Here is a 19,856-nt window from a genome sequence, read left to right as displayed (position 1 = left end):
TAAGCAGCTCCCGGGCTCACCTTAACGCTGACGAGATGACACCCTGCGCTGAAATGTAAGCCATCGGGACAATCCATCGACGGTACCGCGGGCGGCACCAGGGGGGCGAACGGACCCGGTCTGTTTAGCGCTGCTCAGCGGCCTGCTCTGGTGGCTGTGTTTGGCTGCTACTGGTGGGCGTGGGCGAGTTGCGCCACCATCACGTCACCAACCGGACAGGTGAAAGGGCGGCTGTCCAGTGGTGTGGCCAGTTGATCGTTGCTTCGTACACTCCCTTTTTGATTGACGTGGCGTTGGGTTTGGATTTTTGGTGGTTTTTATTCTATCACTCTGTGAGATTAGCAGATTTCGTCGTAAACTCTTTACTACTACTTCTTCTTCTTCTTCCTCTTTCTCAAGCACACACCTCTAGCACTGGCACTAAACAATGCACCCTTGCATCACAAGCACACGCAACACAACCGACAAATCTGCGCACAGCCCAATGCGATCGCTGGCTCGTTAGCAGCGGGCGGCATCCTGTTCGCAGCCGTCCTGCACCGCCGGCGCGGTTGATTGGCGAACGGACATGTCGGGCATTTTGTTTCCTCTCACCGGGGTGCCGTTTCCCCTTCGCTTCGCCCGCCTGGGCTGGCGGCGGGCCCCGAAACACTTCCACTGGCACGGGCACTGATTAGGGCGTACTATTTTCGTGCTGATTGCACAAGCAGCTCATTAATTTCTTTTCTCTATCTTTTTTTTTTTTAATATCGTCCTTGCAATAACAAAGCAACCTTTAGCGCGTGGGACAGTTGAGCACGTCCTGCAGGACTGGATGCATCATGTTTGGGGGATTGTCGAGGGTGGGCAAGCAAACCAAAAAAAAAAAGACAACAAAACAAAATTGAGAACGGGACACTATTTAACACTTTTGTAATGGATATAGAAGATGTTTCCTGTGTTTAAATGATTGCTGACTGCTGTTCTGTGTGTTCTTTCCTACACGATCTGTGTTTGACTCTTTTGCAGTGGGCATTTACTCATTTTATGGGGAAACAAAAGGCTCTTCAAATGCCCTGAACCTCCGCACTAAACAGCAACTGATAATGCTAACGAAGAAGGCCCCCAAAAAAAACCTTAATAGACATTTGACTCGTCTGCGGTTTCAGGTTTTTTGTAGCTGCTTCCGAGCGAGCAAAAAAATAGCCAACACACACACACACACCCAAAGAAACTCAAAATTTAAACGGCGATGACGGACGCGGATGCGGATCAGGACGGATGACGCAGGATCCCCCCTTTCTCTTTAGCCTTTCCAATGCAAACGCACGTACGTTACGCAAGCCCTAACACACACACACTCACACGCCTATCGAGATTAAAATCGAAAAGAAGGGAAGGGGGAAAAAAGGAAATATATTTGCCCATGTTTGTGGTTTTCTTGTTCGTTTGTTTGTTTTGCAAACGGCTCCACTCGGCAACGCACACAGCGGTAGCAGCGAAAAACAAAACAACAACGGCTAGTGCGTAACCGTAGTAGCGTTTTACCGTACCAACAAAAAAACGCACACACTCAACCCACCCACCCACTGCGACACGGACGGACAGGAAGCGATGAAAATGTAAAATTTCTCATAAAAATAATTCACTCCCATTCGTCCATTCGTGCTCGTGGGGCGCGAAGGGGGGGGGGGTTCGTTTTCTGTTGCAAAGAAGTTTTTTTTGTTAAACTTTCAAATAATCCACTCCTATAGTGAAGACGATGGCCAGGAGTGTGTGTGTGGCTAACTCGTCCCTTCGCTTCCCACCTGTCCCTTCCCTATGCTTTCTACAATCGGTCCATTTTGTCATTTCCTTTCCATTTCCTATTTAGCGCGACCGAAAAAGATAGCGTTTGATGTAATTTGGCGCGTTTTCTTTGTTACTTTTCTGCTTTTCCTTTCTTTGCCTTTTGCTGCTTTTCTTTTCACTTGTTTTGTTTTACTTCTTTTCTCCTCTTCTATCTCTCTCTCGCTCGTTCTCTTTTCCCTTTAGTCAGCAATGTGCAGCATTTTGAAGATTTCGTTTTCCCGATTAGACATTACGCACAGCCACACGCGCGTCAAAACATTAACGCCTGTAAGTGTGTGCGTGTGTGTGTGTGGTGTGTGTGTGTGTGTATGTGTGTGTATGTGTTGTATATGTGGTGTATGTGTGTGTATGTGTGTGTGTGTGTGTGTGTGTGTGTGTGTGTGTGTGGTGTGTGTGTGTGTGTGTGTGTGTGTGTGTGTGTGTTTGTATGTGCGCGTGTTTGTGTGTGTGTGTGGCAAACAAAAAATGAAACCCGCGCATTCTGTCTGACCGTCGAGTAGAAAAAAAATCATACACACACATACACACACATACGCAATGGCAGCGCGAAATCAGCTCGCGTATCAAATGATTAAAAATAAGAAAGTAGTACAGGATGGTGCTTGAGGGTTGTTTTTTTTGCTTTTCTTTTTTCACCCCCCCCCCCTCTCCCCCGCCGGCCACCTGCCACGGTGCCAAAGCAATGGGCCGATGAATGGCCGCCTTCTGCCTGCTCTTCTTCTCCCTTTTCCGCTGTGCTGGGTAGCAGCGGTCCGGTGCAGGGAAGAAAAATCGAGCGCGCGCCCGCGCGTAGATCACATCCGTGCACGTGATCGCTGCCAGCCTTTTGCTAGACGCGATTAATAGGCGGTGTGCAGTGCGTTTGACCATTTTTTTGTTTTTGTTTCATTTCAGTTTTGCCAACCTCGACCCCAGCTGCTTTCACTTTCGAGCGGCAGGCAAGAGGGTCAGCGAGCAATAAAAGAAAGAGGGCAACGTAGAAAGACACAATGAGCCCCGGGATCGGGGCGCTCTGAGAAAGGCCGTTGGCAAAAATAAGCGACCGTTGTAAGGTTTTGCTCTGGGATGCGTTTCCTTCTTTCTTTCTTTGGAATGCTTTCGGGATGGTGCCGGACTGAAGGTGAGGTCTGTGACGGTGAGTGAGTGATGGGCGCGGTGATGCTGGGTTGATTGAAGTCACACTGGACACACACACACACACACTGGGGTTTGCTTGCTTTGCCTTGGACACGTTGGACACTCTTCACACACACACGCAGCAGACGCTAAACCACACGCAGATAGCAAAAAGATGCCCGTAGACGGAATAAAAAAAGAAAACACCAACACTCACACACACACACACACACACACACGTACAACCGGAAACCGGAAACGGCAAAGGAGGCAGAGAACAGAGGAAGCAAAAACAAAAAAAAAAACAACAAACGCCCCACGGAAGGCTTCAGGCAGCCCCCAGGCGAGCGGTGCGTTTCGCGTGGCGAGCAAACAAACCGCGGGACTCGATCGGAGCAAAACAGAAGCGCGCGCGCGTTTTGGGCGTTCGCGGACACGTCCGACACTGGCTCTGGCCGCTGACTGGCGACGTCGCGATCTGGCACGCGGATCGGTCGGATCGCTCGCTCTCGCTCTTGCGCAGCAACCCGGCGCTCGGGCGCTGAAGCGCGCGCGAGACGACGGCGACAAAACGCGCGATGACGATCGTACGAGAAGCAACCAAAAAAAAAAAAAAAAAAAAAAAAAGAAACTCCACCACCACCCGCCCATCTGTGTGTAAGTGTGTGTGTGTGTTTGTCCTCGTCGCTTGGATCTTTCTTTTGGACGAACGCATCCTGAGAGCCGCCTCCGCGCGGTCGGTCTCGCGCTGCCGCTTGAAAGCTACACCCATACACATTGCGCGCACTGTACCGTGCATGCTGGTCGCTCGTCGCTCACTCGGGCAGCAAGGTGCGCAAGGACAGTAGCCGCTGTGCACCTCCCCCCCCCTCCCCCGAGTGGGGATGGCTTTTTTGTTTGGCGATCCCGCGGCGAAAACGTCGCTAATCTTAGCCTGGCGAGTGGTCGCTCGCTCCGTCGTTGTCGTCGCACAACAATTGACGCCGGCTAGGGGTCAAATGCGGTGGAAATGAGGGGAGAGGGGGAGCTGTGTTCCCCCCTCCTCCCTGAGAGAAGAGAAGTAAAAAAAAGGACACCCCGCGTCAGACCGCTCCGCTATCAGTGCCGATCGTGTGAGCGAACGAGTGTACGTGCGAGTTTCCCTCGCAATCGGAGATGAATAGTTTTGCCGAGGTGTGTGTATGTGTGTCTAATGACACCTCAGAATGGTGACACACACACACACACACACCCGCAAGAAGGTCAAGATCGTAAAGCTGGGTCCAGTGGATCGATGCATGGTGTCACGCCTCTCGCGATCGCGTCGTGCCGCCTGCCTTTTCGTTCTCCTTCGAGTGGCCAACGGTTTTTTTTTCCCGATATCTTTAATTTCTACCAGCTGTGAACACTTCGAAGAGTGCGACAGGGAGGAGAGTAGCTGGTTTCAAACTCTCCGACACTGAGATGGCTAAATATGTGTGTGTCATTGCATTATTTTTTTTTTAATTGTGTTAAAACGGCTTTTAATGTAGAAAACACATAAGACACATATCGCTTAGGTTTTTTTTACAAATTTTGTCTTTTATATTTCAAACCTTTTTTTATCTCTTGTTACCATTTTAGCATGGTGACCTTTATCACAAATTTCATGCATTTTTATACTATTTTATTGTATCCTTTATGCACTTATTTTCGCCTTCAGTCTTTACAAGCTACATTTTGCTTTTTTTATTTTGTTTATTTTTGTTAATGTGTTGTGTTTTCATCAATTTTGTTTAATTGTTTTTATTACTTTATTATTTGATGATACGTTGTTTCTTTACCAAACCATCTCTATAGCAGGTTCTTTTTCGCTTTCTTTTCTAATATTTTGTTGCTTTCACAATCACTTCATTCTAAAGGATTGCATTTTTATTATTTGTTTTACTTGTTCAGCTGTTTTAAAACAAGTGTGTTTTGTTTTATTCATTTCTTGATTGCTTCATCTTTTTTTCAACCATTTTTTTTACTCTCACAATTGCTCTATGGTTATTATAAAATCACTGATATTGCCCTACTTTGCCCATTTGCTTTACTTTCGTTAGCAATTTATCTACTATTAATCCGAATTTCCCGCTTTCACACCACCTGCCACCACCAAAGCAGCAAAGCTGGAAATGAAGGGCCCTGGCAACGGCCAAGCAGACGCCAAGCACACCTGATAGAGTGTATCGGTGGCCCGCATCGCGTCATCGTCATCGCGTGTCGTGCCGTGTCACACAGGCGTGTCGCGATCAACAACCACCTCTGTCAGCTCGATCGCGCACTTGTGTGTGTGTGTGTGTGTGTGTGTGTGTGTGTGTGTGTGTGTGTGTGTGTGTGTGTGTGTGTGTGTGTGTGTGTGTGTGTGTGTGTGTGTACCTTCTGCACGCCTCCCCGCAGCGGTGGTGGTGGCCGCCACCGATTATGTCTTGGTCGCTCGGCGATGGTTCTTGGGGCGAAGGCGAGCTGTTCTTCGCAGCTCAACGCTCTTGCATGCTCCTGTGCGCCCAGCGCGCCGATATGATCAAGTGTCCGTTCCGCTGCTCTTCCCTCCGCTGGTAGCCGCAGCAATCCATCCATCCCGTGCCGCACGCGCGTCCCCAAGCGGCCGCATCTGGGGATGCGCTCCCTTTGCGGTCCACTTTCCAAGCGCTATTAATAGCGCGCTCTTGCACGCGGGGGCTCGGTAAAAATAGTCCCGCAACGCCGCTAACCTAACTCAACCGCAACAGCAGCAGCAGCCGGTGACCGCGAAAATGTGTCGCCCAGTGTCGTTTTACCGTGCGAGGGACTTGGGTTTTTTTTCCTACCCTCTTTGGCGGAGTGCGATTATGATGTGGTGTTTGTTGTTCCCTACTGTTGCTCTCTTGTTGCTTTGGCCGGCTGAGGAGAGTTTCAGTTTGTTTTGGCTCGGGTGGCCCCGCGGCTATGGAAGGAAAGCGTCTGGGAAGGGTCCGGGAAGGGTTAGGCTCATCTCAGATCACTTTTATTGGCTGTCGATAGAGCTCAATGTCTTAACAGCTTAAGTGTTGGACTAGAGTGGTTTATGCTTAACATTTAACGCAACTCCATTACGGCCCACGAACATCGTCAGCATTATGTGTCCCTCTCCTCTAATTTAAAACACCCCCCCCCCCCCCCCACTTTTACCCATTTCCGCCATTTTATTGCACACACATTCAACAACAAAACAAAAAGGCATTAAGTAACGATCTGTGAGAGCACGGGCAGCTTTTCCTCCTCCCCGCCCGGCCTCGCTGTGATCGATGATCCAGCTTAACCTTTTGCTGCTCAGTATCTTCCCCCCCCCCCCCCATCCTCCTTCCAGAGCGCCCCTGTACGCGTTCGAAGGTCATCAAAGTCAATTCATGTTCACGTTCACGTCAACCGTCAGTGTCAGCGGTGTCGGTGGTCGATTGTTTCGGTTACGTCCCATCTATACCCATCCGTTCCACACACAGCGGTCTCGTTCCGGAACTGTTATTCGCTTTTTTTTTTGCTCTTTCACTCCCTGTTTTTTTTTTGTACAGTTGCGCTTATGGTGAGAGTTACAACGTTTGTAAACGCGGTTGTCATGTTTCTCATCAACGTCAAACTGCGGAATGCACGTACCCCTTTCACGGGACAGACCACACCGAGGAAGAAGCTGGCCGGCTGAGTGTGTCAAAAGGAGCAGAAATGGGGTGGGGGGAGGAGGGAGGGTTGGAAAGGGCAACCAAACAAAGTTCGGCACGAGTGGTGGAAGGAAGCATTGAGGAAAAAAAAATTAACATCCGTTACATTCTGGGCATTTGGAAGGGTAGGGTGAATTTATGAAAAAAAAAGAAAACGCTGCCGGAAAAGGTTAATTGTCTAGTGTGGTAAGGGAGCCAGTTGCTGAATTGCAGAAGGTATTAGGTAGGTTGCTGTAAGTGGACCGGTTTGCGTTCCGTTGCATGATTGGAGTTGGTACATGGAGAGTTTTTTTTGACAGGAGTAAACTGGGGATAAGTTCTCGCACCGGTATTCATGACCAATACTAGAACCGGAACGGGTTTATCAACAGTTCCAGTACTGTTACGTGTTTGGAATCGGTTTGGAATTAGGATTTGAGTTCAAGACCAGTAAAAGGTTCGTTATGGATCCAGGAACAGTTTCAGTACTGATACGGATTCGGAATCAGTTCCCGGACCGTCATGGGTTCAGGATCGGTTCCTGAACAGATATAGGTTGAGGATCATTGTTTGGACCGAAATGGATTCACAATCAGTTCCAGGACTGGTAAGGGTTCGGAATCAGTTCCAGGAGCAATATGAGTTCGGAATCTGTTTTTTATCCAAAATGAGTCCCGGATTAGTAACAGGTTATATATATAGGTTCAGGACCAGGTTCCAACACCCGTATGAGTTGAGAATCAGTTTCTGGATCGATATGGATTCGGTAGAAGTTCCAGGATCGGTATGAGTTCAAGAACAGTTCTGTGATCGATATGGGTTGGCGGTCCGTTCTAGGATTGATACGGATTCGGAATCAGTTCCAGGACCAACATGAGTTCAGGATCAGTTCCAGGACCTGTATGGGTTCATGATCATGCTGGACCGGAATGGGTTCATAATCAGTTCCAGGACCGGTATGGGCTCGGAATCAGTTCCATGCCCAATATGAGATCCACATTAGTTATAGGCTATGTGTGGGTTTAAGACCAGTTCCAGGACTCACACGGGTTCATGATCAGTTCCAGGACTGGTATTGGTTCATAATCAGTTCCAGGACCGGTATGGGTTCGGGATCAGTTCCAGATCCAGAATGGATTCAAGATCCGATCCAGGACCGGTATGAATTATGTATGAACAAACATGAGTTCAGGATCAGTTCCAGGACCGGTATGGATTCGGAATCAGTTCCATAAGCGGTATGGGTTCGAAACCACTTCCATATCCGATATGGGTTCAGGATTAGTTAGAGGTTATGTATGGATTCAGAACCAGTTCCAGGACCAATAAGGGTTCATAATCAGTGCCAGGACCGGTATGGGTTCATAATCAGTTCCAAGACGGTTATGGGTCCGGAATCAGTTCTAGATCCGATATGGATTCAAGATCCGATCCTCGACCGGGATGGGTTAACGGTCAGTTCCAAGACTGATACGGATTCGGCATCTGTTCCAGAACAAACATGAGTTCAGGATCAGTGCCAGGACCGGTATGGGTTCGGAATCAGTTCCAGGAGTGTTACGGGATCAGGATTAGCTACAAGTTCCGTATGTGTTCAGGAGCAGCCCCAGAGACAGTAATTGATCGGAAACGGTTCCAGGGCCGGTATGGATTTTGCATCAGTTTCACGGCCAATAATATTGTTGATACAGTTTCTCTTGAATTGTTTCTTAGATTGAAGATATACCAGGGAATTGCAATGTCCTGATAAAACCATTGCACGTACTGATATACTGAGATAAATGTACTAGGAAGCTGATTTAGTTCACTGGAAATAAGCCAATAAGCTACTCGAATCGGTAAATAACTCAGCAAATTTGTGAGTTTTTGATTTTAATCAAATCTGCAATATATTTGCCACAGTAGGATTCCCTTAAAATCATGTCTGACAAATTTTCAACAACTGTTTCCCATACTTATGACAAATTATTGGAGATAACATCCATCAACTGTTTGCCGGTACCAGCACGCACAGCAAAGAAAAATGCTTACTAATCCAATTTTAAACACTTTCTCCTGGCCATTGTCGCGGCCGCAGTCGTTCAGAACTTTCTTCAGCCATAGTAAAGCAGTTGAAATTTGCAATCGAATTTTGATGACAGTTTACACCCCACCACCAAGCGCCCAAACAAACGACCGAAGGGACAGGGGACAAAAAAAAGAAACACTCCTTTCGCTCGTTTTTTTTTTCTTTGCATCATATGCAAACGATTCGAGCGGAAAATTTCCCCATAAAACCTTCGACAACTTTCCAATCGCAAACGGCATCGGCGAGGGGTGTCAAATTTATGGTTACGAGCCAACCGGCACCCTCCGCCACCGCGGTGCTCGAAGCTGCAACACGACACAACGACAGCAACAGCAACAACTAACCACCCCCCAAGCACGGCGACGATCGCTCCCAAGCCGTTCTGGTCGGGCGATAGGGGAGGGTGTTGGTGGGGTTGCATTTCATAAATTTATGAACTCTCCCACTTTATGAACTGCGTGCGAGCGAGCGAAGCGCGTGATCGTGGGCGGAAGCACACCGCGCAACCGTCTACCGCGTACAGCGACCCGTCAATCGAACATTCATCGTTGCCGAGCACAATGCTACGCTGAAGATCATGAAGATCTGCTTGCGCGTTCGTGTATGTGTGTGTGTCGGGTTCGGGAAAATTCAAGCAGCTCGCAGAGAAAGCGCTGTGTAAACGTCGGTTGACAAAAAAAAACACACACACAAACGTGTAGCATATTGCAGACAGGCAGCACCAAACACCGCGGTTGGGGAGCGCGACAGTGATCGAAGTGAAAAGAAAGCCGTTACGGTGAAAAATTGCCGCCGCAGGAGGGAACGGAGCGGCGCACAAATAGGGGCACGGCTTACGGAAAGTTTATTTTTGAGATTTTCGCCTCCTCGGCGAATGCACGGATCCGTGTTTTGCCCGGCACCGACCATGCACAGCGGCGGTAGAAAACAAACGACAAATCGGTGGCGAGCGAGCGACAAAACCACCGTCCGCCGCTGCTCCCTTCCGTCCCGCTCTTAGCTCCCTTCCGCCTATCGCTCTCAAGGAGAGCGATATCGTCAGGGCGGCGGCCACTGGCGGCTGGGATTTTGCTTCTGCTTCTATTGCGAAAGGCGCACTTCGCACTTTTGCCGAAATTGCCGAAATCGAGCCCTTGAGCAAAAAAATTCGACCATCCGAGGGGTGGGAGGGGGGAGGGGGGAGGGACGGAGAGGGGGTGGCTCAAGGCGGTGAGTGATGATTAAGAAATAACATCCAACTTGCTTGCACCCTTCCCTTGCCCGCGAATGCCCGTGATCGGGGCAGCGATTGAAACGATACGCTTGTCGCCTGGCCGTTACGAGCGCAGATTAGAGCGTGCCGTTCGGGCTGCTACACAATACATGCCCCGCCACGCACACACGTACTGTCCGCGAAAGCGGATGTCCTGCGGCGCTCCCGCTGATGGCCGGCATCGAGTGGTGGCCAATTTGTTGTGGTGGGGATTTGGGTTGATTTACGCAAATAAAACAGGAGCAAATAAAGAACAGCGAGCAATGATTCAATTGGCTGTCGAGCTGGGGTTTACGACACTCCTAAGCAATCTAGTAAATCATTTGCTACCATAAATAGGACCAAATTGGACCAACCTACGGACTTTACTTTACAGGAGCACCAATAAGTTTGCAGCGTCTTTTTCCACTAGAAGTCATTTTGCCTTCAACATTTGGTTAATTTTGATTTACAGGATGAAAAACGCTCCAGGGAGGGATGCAGAGATGCTCGACAAAGATCGTGCACAATCAAATCAAGAAGACGTATGGCGTGTGCAAGCCATTTCTCTTAGATTAAAAGCAATGGAAATCATCGTAAAAGATGAGACTTTATGTATGATGTGACTAACACTAATTAACACTAGGTTTACAGGCGTCGCCCATATACCATATAGTGGATAAGCAATTCCGTTTAAAGTCTCTTTAATTATATTATTAATGATGGTTTTTTTATGCTAATGACTGGTTTATAGTTTTCTCTAACTCCTTTATTTACTTTTGAACAGAAAAAAATTACAATTAAACAAAATCAACTAAATGTAATCAATTCCGATAGTCGACAAAAGCAGTTTGCACGCTCAATTCAATACAAAACTAATGCTTGTAAATTAATTTTCAATTCACCAAAATCAAAACAAACAAGTGCAAGTGACAGAGGATGCATTTACAATACGATTATCAGTCGCCGGACAAACGTTCCACCATTAAATGGTACGATTTTCCGATGACACCCGAAAACCAATAAGAAAAAAACACAACCAAAAATGATAAATGGTTAAGCCGATCCATTGTTGGTGTTGGGGCAAGCAACAGCTAAACGTTGCAAAGCTCAACTGATGAGGATGGACACAACACAAAAAGGACGAATCCAAAAAGCCCCGAACCATTTTTTAACCTCAAACAAAATACAAAAAAATGGCGTGGAAAGCGTAGCAGCTGCAACCGTGCAGCAAAACGAAAACGCTAGCCACCGGTCATACAGCGGGATACAGTTCACCTCCTCCGAATGCTAATATATTCCAACTCCTTGCAAACCCAAGCTGTGCTTCGCTTGCTTTCCGTTGTGCCCTGCTTCCGGGAAAGGGAATGCGGCACATTCAATGGCTGGCCTTTTGTTCGTCCCGGCACGCACAAGGCGTGAGAAATTATGAAATCTCAAACAAGAAGCGGTATAAAACAAAGAAAAACCGCATCACAGTAGCGTTGCCCACAGCATCGTTCACAAAGCAATAGTTTCCGTGTTGGATGTCAGCAGCAAAGCAAACCCTCGAACCAAGATAACAAAACAGGCTACAAAATGGAAAGCAAAGGGAAACAATCGTAAAGAAAGTGGTTGTGCGTGTGCGTCCGGCGGTTTGCGATTTTAAGCACCCTGTGTCGTTCCACCTCAATGCGGTACGGGAGGACGGGGAGTGCCGTTTGAGCAAATGGGTGTTTGAAATTTTTCTCGTATATTTCGATTATTTATAACTTTGCCGCACCATTTCGTCCGGCGGCAAATGGGGGCAGGGGATGGTAGCCTCTTGCCCCTTTTTATTTCCTCCCAGCAAAAGAGAAAAAAAAACATTGTTGGTCTTTCGGATGAAGCCTTTGAGCGGGGTTTGATTTGTAACGTATTTTTCCCGCCTTTCAATTGTTGCATCTCTTTTAGGGCAAGAAATTACAACGTACCAGGCGTCTCCATGACGCATTTTTGTATTTTCTTTATTTTTTATTTCTTTTAAAACAATTTAATTTATGCTACTAGTACATAGTGTATTGAACTCTGCAGAGGGAAGGCCTTCCTATTTCCATCTATTCTATTCTATTATAAAATATTCTAACAAAACAACAAAAAACGATAACGATATGTTACTATTGAATATGTTCAATTTCGTCCCCTTTTCTTAAAATTTAACAAGCAACCACCGAAATGCAAGTGGAAAGTGCCACCCTAGCATTGTCCACCATTTCAAACGACACGGAAAGCAATCGGATACTCGGAAGTAGGAGGTTTTGCGCCGTTCTGAAGGCGAGTGAGAACGTTTGCGGTCGTAATCCGCGCCTGCCGAGCACAATTGTCTAATTTTATCCAACCACTTGCGAGGTGCTGGCGAGCGTAATGGTCGCGCGCTGTGGCGGTGTCGAAACAAATTCGACCGAGAAAATAATTGTTTTCACATGTGCATGACATTCAATATTCGGGTGGCAGCCAAACGCTACTGCTGCTATTTGCCTGGCCAAAATTTTTTTCCTCCTAAAACACAAACTCCATTTCCATTTTTCTGAAACTCTTCTGAAACGCGCCCCTACTGCAGCCAAACACCACCGGTAGGAAACCCTTGGTAGGTGTCAACGTGTACGATATTCTGTTTTTTTTTTTCGTCGGTTTTCTTCTCAAAACGTATCGGAACTTTCTCACATTTTTAACGACCATTTGGCCTGACCACTCGAACAAACAGCGCGCAAGCGGCAAGAAAAAGAAATGCTGTACGGTGCGGTGCAAAAAATAAAACAACACACCCCCGCGCACCTCACTCAATGTCAACGTAATGTGCTACGGGTGGTTGGGGAGCGAGGGGGTGGGGTGGGTCGGTTGCCACGAGAGTGCTGGTCGAGTGGCGAGCCAAAATGGTGACAAATTAACGGTTACTAAATATATCAATTTCATGCCAGTGGCTAGAGCACCGCCACACAAATCAAGTATATCCGCAGCGAGCGTGTGTACTTGGGCGAGCTTGGGCCACCCGACTGTCGGCAGGCGGCGGCTGCGATGACCAAACCGATGGCCAGGGAGTGTATGTGTGTGTGCACTGTCTCGACTCTAGTAAGCGATCTGGTAACGAAGCAAAGGATTGCTTCACAATACCGCCTTCAAGATGAATTAGAAAGACGGATCATACCTACAGGCACTTCCTCGTCTGTGCCACTGAGACTCTGAAAACGCTGCAGCAACGTTGGCAAAGAACGTTTCTTAGCTTCGTTTCAGTTCGTCCAGCATGCACCCTCAGCGGCAAACAATATTTGCATGACACATCAACGCGCTCGGGGGTGGATCAAACAGAAAACGCGGCGGAAATAAAAGAGGCACCGCTTTCCCCAGGAACAAATGTGCAACAAATGCTTCTCTCACTAACATCATTTAGCAGCAGCGGTGCACTTATTCGGCCGCTGAGGTGTTTGTAATGTGCGCCTCCCCTTCCCACCAATGAACGAACCCGTCAGTGATCGGTTGATGATACAAAGCATACACTCAAAAACGCGTCATAAAACAGGTCTAATTATCTCCCGTCAACTAACTGGTCGAAAAGATGTTTTTTTTTCTAATTTGTTCACTTGCTTGTGAATCCTTTCAGATGGCGGAACACGATTGAAACATCAATGAGTTAATCTCATGAGTTAAACTACAGCGAGGTGGTGTTAGAGAAGCTAAAACAAAACCACACTCGCTTCCCGTTCATGTTAAGGGCGCCACCAATTAAACTGCGCGATATTTGTTTTGTATTGCTTGTTGAGCTCCAAGCTCGACTTTTGGTCCTTCGAACCGGATACAAGTTCGAAGGTAACATAGAGAGGGGGAAATTGCTTTGAGCTGCACGAAAATGTTAAGCATGGATACTGTTCGCCAAAAACTATATGATCAGGGTAGTAATTTTTTTCGTTTCACTATTTTCGAAGGTCAAAACACAAAAAAAATAGTACAAATTTTTACAACGTACCAGGCGTCTCCATGAGAAATATAAAATATCATTTTTACGCGTAAAAATTCAAAAGCAATTTAGTAATAGAATTTGAAAAAAAAAACATTTTGTATTAGTAATTTGATGCAATTTGATCATGTTTCTTCTTCCCTGTACGAAACCCTTCTATTTGTAATAACATTCCGCTCACGCGGCAGACAGAGATTTGCGCATTCGCTACCGGTCGCGTTGACATTTGACTGGCACTGGCGCGCGCGTACTCGGGCTGTAATTACAGCTCCTTTGTGTTCGGTGTGACTTTGGCAGGCTGCCCGAAAGCAGAAGGATTTCTGCCGCGGAGTCGCACCCGAACCTACTATTGCACCAGTCCACCGTATGCATCCACCGTATGCCGAAAGCCAATGCGGCGTGTGCCACCAGCTGCACAGGGGCGAGGAGTCTAGAGTGGATTTGGGGGAGGAAGGGGCGTGCAAACACTGGGAGGGCGACAAGAACAACCAGAAAAACCCAAACAAAGACGGGGCCTCTACGGGAAACCCTTCGCACCCGCACTAGCACCGAGGGAGGGAAAACGCATGCTGTATGTCGCAATGCGCAATGACGTCACGGTCTGCGTTCGGGCGCACCTTCCACCAGCCGGTACTGGCGGGGATGAGCTTAGTGGCCGACCAGCACGCAAGAGTGAGATAAAGCAGCGGAATAGGGTTGCTAAGGTGCGCGGTGGGTGGACAAAGCGGCTGCTCGGAAGGTGTTCGGTTCGGTTCGGCTTTTCCTGCTCGCCGTCGTCTGTTCTGCTCGGTCCGCAATCATTTATTGTGCAGTCCACTTTTTGCGCAAAGCACAATCTATGGTAGACCTTGGTGCAAGTAGCCTGTACGTTTGGACACCTCTTGTATGGTACGATCAGAGCTGTACAGGAAATGTTTCATGAACAAAAAATATTAATGTTCGAATACAAGTAAAAGATTTGAGTTTGCCGAAAAAGGTTGGTCTGAAAACATTTTCTCAAGCACGCATAACACCGATGGGCTAAATACTGCTTTCCTTTTTTATCATTTCCTAATCTTTAACCAAGTAACCATATCAACAGTTCACTCTCCCCCAAACACGAACCGCTGCAGACACACTGCAGATATCGCGGCCAAACGATGCGACGGCGACCTCCAGTGGCTAGAAATTGCATTAACCGCACTTGTAGCGCCATCTATTGCAAACAGAGCCCAACTAACTGCTCGACTACTCGCCACTTGCACTGGCAGACGTCGGGCAGCGAAGCAAAGCCGCACGAAAAGCACGCTCGTGTCCAATCGGTGCTCCTCGCGTCGAAGGACGGTTTGGAGTGGAAGCTTTTGCCCGGCTCCGAGGCCAGCACCCGCATTGCAGATGAGCGCAATGGATGGAGCATTTGCTCGCGCTTGGACTGTTCATCGCTAGTTCCGACGGGCACCGCCAGGAAAGCCAGTGCAGCCGTTGCGACCAGTTTCAAAAACAAAGCTCTGCCGTGCTGCAGGCAAAATGCAGAGCCGTTGGGCAAGTGAAGCTAACGGCTAGATTTATAGTTTGTGGTGTTGCAAATAGTTGGTTGACATTTTATCTGCTTTATGCACGGTGGAGGCGCCCAGTATTTTACAATTATGTTACACTTATTCGTATCGTATCTAACGATGATTCACAATCGATAGGCAAATACGTACGGAATGAGTTTTTATGTCAACTATTTTGAAAGTTTTTTTGTTCTCATTGTTTCCTAAAAATAATTAGAGCATCAATGCAATGGCACTCCACTCAATGATGTTATATTTATGTTAAATTTTTATGTTAATTTTACTAGAACATTGTATATGCAATGAAATTGTAAAACTTTGAGGCACTTCATACCACCACCACTTACCCCTTGTTAGATAAATATCATGGTATGTACAAAAAACACATATTCTCCAAGCTAACAATAAATTGGTCCTTCGAACCGGATTAATTCTTGCATTGCACAACAAACCACTCAAGCATCAAAATTATTTCAGGCTCATTCACACAAAATCTGCAATGCTACTCATACAGGGAACTGTGAACTATGAACTACTCTCTAAAACTGTTACTGTAACCTGTTTTTATCTCTCGTCCTCCCCCTCTCTCTCTCTCTCTCTCTTTCTCTTTCTTCCTATAGTGAAAACCGTTCGAACTTTTCCAATTTAAAACAAAACACTTTCATACCGCAAACACACAAAAGGTGAAAACCGACAAACCCCCTTTAGAATTGCACCCTTTCGCTGTCGACGCTTCCTTTCCTAGCAGCCTCCACTAACCGCACCGCCCGCCCGCCGAAGTCAAAAACATGATTTCAACAAATGCGATGCAGCGGAAGATATAAAAACTGGCTCCTCCCCCCCCCCCCTCTCCGCTGGCGGTAATAAAATATTTACCTGCACGGGGTTTTGAAACAAAGCTCGCACCAACTCCCAGCGGAGCATTATTTTCATCGCAGCTGTTTGCACTCGCGCTGTGCGCTCGGTGCAGCTGCCGGTCGCACACTGCACGGTGAGCAGTATAGCAACAACAATAACAGCAGCAGCACACAGCAGCCTTGAATTACTCTAAGCGCGCTCGGTGATGATTGGAGCAAACAGCAGCATTCAACACCACCAGCGGCGGAAAGCTCGAGAGAACGGAAAACAACGGACAACAAAACCGCACACACACACACATACACGGTCCCGGTGTGAACCCGACCCCCGGTGCGCACCCTAGCCTAGCGGACCCGATGGAAAATGGAGGCACTGCAAGCCCGGGAATTGGTCAAAACAATGACCACTCTAGCGCCGACCTACAAATGGCACAAACGTGACAACTGAACGGGCAAACAACTGGCAGGCTAGCCTTTTTCCCGGCACCGTTGCTACTCCCTTTAGCAGCGAGAATGTCTTGTTTCTGTTGTTGTTGTTGTTGTTGCTTTTTTTCGGGCGTTTCGCGTTGCCTGATGAGGGTGTTGCAACCGCCAACCGCAAATATGGCGCTCCTGCCTTTAGTTTAGCTCACTGTCCGAATGTGCTTGGCGGTTTGGCCATTGTTGTTGACGCTTTTAGACGCTGTTAGTAATCGACCGGCCACATCTCTCAACCCAACGTCCCGGGGTAAAAAAAGGGTAAGATGCATTACGGCACTGTACCGAGGATCACGTTTTGCCGTCACTTAGCAAATGGCTGTACCGGGCTGGTGTTCCGATGACACCCCGCCTGCATTTGATGACAGCAGCCTTTGAGAGGAAAAGGAGAGGGAAAAGGAGGAAATATTTCCTCTGGTTCCGAGTTTTACAGCCATCCTTATGTTCTTTAAAGTCTTCCGGTGCGATGACTTCTTCCCGCACTTTAAACAAAGGTGCACTCAAACCACCTTGTGCTGTTTATATGCCACTTGCGTTGAAAGAGTATGCGTAGGTAAGAATGAAACGTGTCTTACATTTGGTAAATACTGCGTTTTTTAATAAATTGTGTTCTCCAGTAAAGTTCTTTTGCTGTGCGAATTGCATACTTCACGGTGCTTTTCATAGCACATGACCTGACGCGTGTGTAATGTTTATTGATTGCTTTCCTTATTCTCTATTTTGGTGAAAAATTCTCACTACTACTTGTTGTAACAATGTTTTTGGCAAACATTTAAAATATTGGTTCCTTCTTGCAAGAAAAAAAAAACATATTTAAGTATAGAAAAATAATATAAAAGTATAGCTTAAGGCGCAGTGCTAGAGCAAGAGGAGGAGTATTCTTATCTCTGCCAACATCATTTGCTTAATAAGAACATTTAACGCCTAAATTTAGGCTAAGCATATTAAGATACAACCGGTCTCGTGGTACAGTCGTCAGCTCTTACGACATACGAACTGCATGCCATATACGTAGGACTGACTAATAATAATAGTGATATCCATAAGTCACTGAAAGCCAAGCCCACTAGTCGTACAGGCAGGCCTTGACCGACAGCGGTTGTTGATCCAAAGAAGAAGAATATGGAGCTAGATTAACATTAAAAAAATGCATGTTCTATACTGTTTTTTATTGACGTATTAGGACGATATCCTAGTATCAAGAAAGTTTACAAAATCTCTTATTGAATGAAACAAAAACTCTCAAGATTCATATAAGTAAGTTGATTATTTTTAATTGCTAGTTAATGAACTACGGCATTACAATTACTAAAACAACTGAATATTTTCTTCATTAGACAATATACTTCTTCTTCCTCTTCTTCCTCTTGTTCTTCTTCTTTCACTTCTTCGTCCTCTTCTTCTTCTTCTTCTTCTTCTTTTTCTTCTTCTTCTTTTTCTCCTGCTTCTTCTTCTTCTTCCTCATTTATTCCTCTTCTTCTTCTTCTTTTTTTTACTATTTGTTCTTGTTCTCCTTATTCTTCGTTTTCTTATTCTACCACTTCTTCTTCTTTTTCTTCCTCTTCTTTTTTTGTATGTTTTTCGGTCAAAGTCTGCCCGTACAACAAACGGGCTATGCTATCTGGGACTTATTGACTACTCATAGTAGTCATAGAGAGTCCTACAGTCCATATGGCTTCCATATCTTCAAATATACCCCAATCGAACGCTGACCAATTAGTTTTATGTCAATCTCAATCCAAAATAATAACACAGAAACTCAACCGAACAATTTCTTAGCATTATCCTCGCAGTGCCCTTGATAAACCGTAAAAAGTAGACTTATGACAGTGTATTGCATACTTTCAGGGTGTTACAGCGAAACATGTTTTAAGAAGGAAAATAAAAACTCATGTCAATTGCATTCGTTCGAGCGCAATTAACCAGCCATAACACACACAAAATGAATGATGCACATCAGGAAAATACACACACACACAAAAAACGAAAGACATTTGGTACTCACATGTTGAGGGCCCGATCGTTGGAACCGCTCTGGCTCTGGGTGTTGTCGTGCCGGCGCTCCTTGTGCACGATCCCCATCAGCTTCATCCACGGGTTGTTCTGGGACCCGTGGCCCATCCCGCCGCTCTGCCACATCGTCATCCTGGTGCCGGCCGGTGGGCCCGCTGCCGGGCCGCTTCCCTCCTAGAAGCCCGCCCTCCGGCTGCGTCCTCCTCCCGATAGTTTGATCGCGTGGCCGCCCTGGTACCTTAGCGCGCTGAAGTTATTCCTATCCCTGGTTTCTCTATCAACGCGAACGATGCTGCAGTGCCGCACACTTCACTTCCACACACACACACGCACACCCACAGCTGCCCGCTGCACTCCGAGGCTTGCTTTGCCTGGCTTTTCGCTCCTCACTATCACTCTATACTGACGCACCTACCGCACGGAGTTACTACGAACGCACGCGACCACCTCCAACGCCCAAAACTGCCACGCACGCACAAACCAACACACACACACGCGCACACACAGAAATAAAAACACTACGTGAAACGCAAAACTAACACGCACACGCACTGCACTCTCACACAGAGCTAACAACTCACGCACTGGCACGGCTTGCGCGCACGGCTCGGTTACGGCCAGCGCAGGACCCGCCGGGCAGGACGCCCGAACGTGTCGCGCACTCGTCACTCACACGCACCCCGCGGCCCCACCACGGCTGGACGGAATGGACGGAAGGGGTGTGGGCGCGCACGTACCGGCATCGCCCTTCTCGCTAGCCGCGCGCGTTAGAGATAATACCGGGGAGGGGTGGTAGTGTGGGGCTAACGTCGTCGGGCGGTTCTATCGCCAGTGGTTGATTGCGGTCGCCGCCACCGGTAGCCATCGTGGTCGTTGGCATCACCGTCGCTGCGCTGTGCTGCTGCTGATTTCTGCTGTCTGCGCCACTGGGCCACCAGGCGCCTCCATTCGATTACAACTAAAGCGGCAAAAGTGCGCTCACATCTAAGAGAAGGAAACCGTCGCTATTTGCAGAAGAATGTGGTGCTGGTTGATGGAAGTGTGGCTGGGCTGGCGCTAGGCCGGGGGTGTGTATGTAATTGAACCAGTGTTTGTTTGCGCGGGAG

At 47.4% G+C, this 19,856-nt stretch overlaps 1 protein-coding gene across 6 annotated transcripts in view; it reads right to left on the bottom strand.

Annotated features, from left to right (window-relative positions):
* The window catches only part of LOC121587667 (potassium voltage-gated channel protein Shaker), a 114,649-nt gene extending 95,706 nt beyond the window's left edge, over positions 1 to 18,943 (bottom strand). For 2 of the 6 annotated variants that reach the window (XM_041904685.1, XM_041904695.1), the window contains exon 1: positions 18,743 to 18,943. In XM_041904685.1, the coding sequence (XP_041760619.1) occupies positions 18,743 to 18,882 (140 nt within the window). In that variant the 5' untranslated portion in view covers positions 18,883 to 18,943. Of the gene's footprint in view, positions 1 to 20; positions 811 to 3,324; positions 3,403 to 18,742 lie in introns of those variants that run through there. The other 4 variants (XM_041904656.1, XM_041904665.1, XM_041904712.1 and 1 more) reach the window with 3 other exon arrangements.
* Between the last annotated feature and the right edge of the window lie 913 nt (positions 18,944 to 19,856).

The sequence above is a fragment of the Anopheles merus genome, chromosome X (assembly GCF_017562075.2).
Source record: "Anopheles merus strain MAF chromosome X, AmerM5.1, whole genome shotgun sequence".
Taxonomy (NCBI): domain Eukaryota; kingdom Metazoa; phylum Arthropoda; class Insecta; order Diptera; family Culicidae; genus Anopheles; species Anopheles merus.
This window is presented reverse-complemented; position numbering and strand designations above follow the sequence as displayed.